At 36.8% G+C, this 3445-nt stretch overlaps 1 protein-coding gene across 9 annotated transcripts in view; it reads right to left on the bottom strand.

Moving 5' to 3' along the window:
* Positions 1–3445, bottom strand: part of LOC102673940 (whirlin) — a 92654-nt gene that overhangs the window by 33643 nt on the left and 55566 nt on the right. For all 9 annotated transcript variants that reach the window (XM_031509700.1, XM_031509696.1, XM_031509697.1 and 6 more), the window contains 4 exons: positions 2722–3045; positions 1760–1992; positions 1259–1550; positions 904–963 (listed from right to left, as the gene is read on the bottom strand). In XM_031509700.1, the coding sequence (XP_031365560.1) occupies positions 904–963; positions 1259–1550; positions 1760–1992; positions 2722–3045 (909 nt within the window). The remainder of the gene's footprint in view (positions 1–903; positions 964–1258; positions 1551–1759; positions 1993–2721; positions 3046–3445) is intronic.

Genomic DNA, 3445 nt, shown 5'->3' with positions numbered 1-3445 from the left:
TTTTTTTTTTTTTTTTTTTTTTTTTTTTGGATCAATCTCTTTTAAAAGTAATTAATTTCACTGTTTCGGATATTTGGAATCTTTCGTGGTTCTGATTAAATGTTTAAGGCCCACTGTCCACGAGAAAAATGTTAAATGTAATAAAAGAAAACCGATTTAATATTAATAACAATAAGTAATTATTAGATGGCAATTAATTAAAAAAAGATTTATCGAAAATCGATGTTCAACTCATTAAGGCCAATTGCATTGATACAATATCTCTCTTTGCTTTTTTCTTTTCAATATCGAATTCCATTTTTTATCATTATGATTATCACTGAAAGATTATCCTATTGTAATATTTCATCCTTCTTTTTTCTACTTATTACATCGCATGATTTATGGATATTCTCCTTCCACAACACTATTCAATTATTCCATTTTTAATTCTTTTACTTCAATCGTTTCGACATCTAGCGAACAGAGGGTCTAATACATTTAACAAAATGTACATATGCACATCGTTATATTCTTTTTCACCCGACTCGAGATCCTTTTCGAATACACGCGTTCGGTATTCGTAAAGGAGAATCTCCTAGGAGTAGGTCTCTTGAGAGATTTGGCGACAGGTTAAAAAAAAAAAATATATATATATAGAGAGAGAGAGAGATAAAAGGAGAGAGCAGTCACCAGTTAGATCTAACAGTTACAGTGGACAACGCAGAACAGAGAGTGAGAAAGATAGAGACAGAGAGATTTTTCTATACATGTCCCGAAACAGAGATAGAGAAAAAGATAAATAGAGATAAATAGATAGAGAATAATCGTGTGAGATATCAAGTGAGTCGTTGTGTTCTCGTGTGTTCACCCGTTATTCGTGTTACTATATCGGTGAAATTGTAATCTTTACAGTTTACTTACCGGAAGATCGTGAAGGGATGGCGTCACTATTAAATCCGAATGAGCGCGATCACCTTTCCTCTGAACAGACAAAAAGAAAAACGCTAATTTAATCGCTATCTGTGGCATTTTTATTAAATTAAATTAATCTATAATCCTTAAATTTCCAAAATAATAAACCCTTTTTTTTAAAACTACTTATAGTAAATATAAAGAGTACTATTTAAACCTTGATCACGCGAAAAATACACGTATCATTGTAACAATTTTGTAATTTTATTCAAATTCATTTTAGATTAAACCAATGACTACTACTCGACGATACCACGGTTTAGGCAAAGTTATTCGATTTCAGAATATTACATTTATAACATACCCTTGCTACTCGAGGCCTGTAAACCAAATCGTCGAAGGCAGCTCTGTCTTTGCTGTCGACGAGTTCCCTGAGCTCGGTAAGCAGAGTCAATTTCTCGTGTGTGTTCAGCAGGTCGCCTAAACTGACAACCAGCTCCTCGATTGTCATTCGACGCGTCCTGTAGTCGGCCAGAAGCTGAGAAAGGGCGGCCCTCTCGCTCCTCGCGAGGACCACCCTCGCTTTTTCCTCCACCATCGCGGCAGTTGCGGCAGAAACCATGTGTACGTTTCTGTGCCTCCAATCGCTCGCGATACTGAAGTGAAAATATTAAAAATATCTTCGAAATAATTATTCAGTCGAACTTGAATTCATTTTTAAAGCCAGACACGAAAATGATTTTCCATGAAAACAAAACGAACGTATTTAAGAATATTTTAAAGCGAAATTTAGTGTGTACATAAATTGGTTTATTTTTTGAAACTTTTGAGTTTCGTTTTCGAGAGTAGGTAGTTCGTTTCTTACGTAGGACTCGGTGGTCGATGGTTTCCAGGGCTCTCCAAGAGCAGAGGATCGTGTTCAGGGTATCTAGTCGTCGGTACAACGATAGGCTGGCTCGTGGTGCAAGAGTGTGGCACTTTTCCCACATCGCGAATCAGGAGTGTCATCCTTTTGTTAGTCTTCAATATTTCCACTGCCTCGTCGTGGGTCGCCTCCTCGAAACTCTGCCCATTCACTTCGATGATCTGATCACCTACCTGGATACGAAGATTCGACGTTTTATTCCTATTTATTTCCATTTATATTTAATTATACTGATTCAGTAATTTAATGGATGCATTATTTTGTTTTTAAACTTTATACGAAAGTTTTTATTAAAATTGATAAAATTTAAATTTCTGTGATTAGTTGGGTGAGGCACTTTTGTCATTGGAATGCTTATTATTTCAATAATGATCATCTAATTAATTCTTCCTGACATTGAATTATAGAACGAGCTAATTAATACCGTTTGTTACGTTTTATTCATAAACATCCTGTTATGTTTATCATACGTAATTGTAATCGCTTTTCCACGATTTATTTATACCGGACGTTTCACGTAATACAATATTAATGTCACAGGGAAATTATTAATTTTCGAAAATTGAAAATGTCAAAGTATTATTGCATCTTCATAGAATTTATTTAATATATTTTAAAACCACTTCTACGCATCCTCTTTCATCTTAAAATCCTCTGACATTCTAAACTTAAACATTTCCAACCTATTTCCAATCTAAGATTTCCAATTTACAATTACAATTTACAAAACAAATTTTTAACTAATTTCTCTATATTTCTCACGTGTAAATCATTACAAGCATCACCGACAATATCAAGGAAAGAACTGGAAAAACTTTCAAATTTATCGGTGAGAAAATGGCGCGTCGAGGAGGCGAGATCTAAAAATACAGCTTATCGAAGGAGGAAATAAAATCTCTTACCAAAAGTCCAGCCCGATCGGCCACGCTGTCCTTGTCGACCCCGGTCACATAAATCCCAAGGCCGTATTCGAGGCCGCCCCTGATCATCAAGCCGAGGGACTGGCCAGGCTCGATGTAGAGCTCGACCTTTCTCGTCCTTGGTCCGTACCTAGGGTCTCGAGGTGGATAAAGCGGCGGTGGCGAGGTTGGACGACCTTGACGGTCGATCCAGCTGCAGGACTGTTGTCGACCGGAAGAGGACCAGACAGGATGCCCACCTCTGCACCGTGGATCCAACGCTGGGCCTCGTACGGTCATGCTCAACGTTCTGCAAGACTTTAGCATCTGCAGAATAAAACGGAATTAATCATTAATTTTTGTCAATCTTTCGATCGATAGAGTAACAGGAAGCTGAAGATCTTAAGAAGAGGAAATTTCGAACGGGGATAAGGACGGCCATTAAGTTATCTGGATGCGACAGGCTCCAGGGGAGGTACTTATGAATCGGTTTTGAGAATTGGTTTGGAGAATGCTGAAGTGGAGAATTCGGGTTGAAGTTGGATTAAAGTAAAGCGATAAGCGAGTTTGTAAGATTGTAAACGGGGAGATTTTGAAAATTAAACCGAAATTAGAACAATTGATGAGAAGAGTAATTTAACGTGTAATAAATTTCATAGATTTCCGAGTGAAAAAGAGTTTAAAGAGCAACAAAGGAAATAAAGGATGAGAAATTACGAAATTAAAC

Source organism: Apis dorsata, unplaced genomic scaffold, assembly GCF_000469605.1.
Source record: "Apis dorsata unplaced genomic scaffold, Apis dorsata 1.3 scaffold_169, whole genome shotgun sequence".
NCBI lineage: Eukaryota > Metazoa > Arthropoda > Insecta > Hymenoptera > Apidae > Apis > Apis dorsata.
Note: the sequence above shows the minus strand (reverse complement) of the source record. Positions and strands in the feature narration are given on the sequence as shown.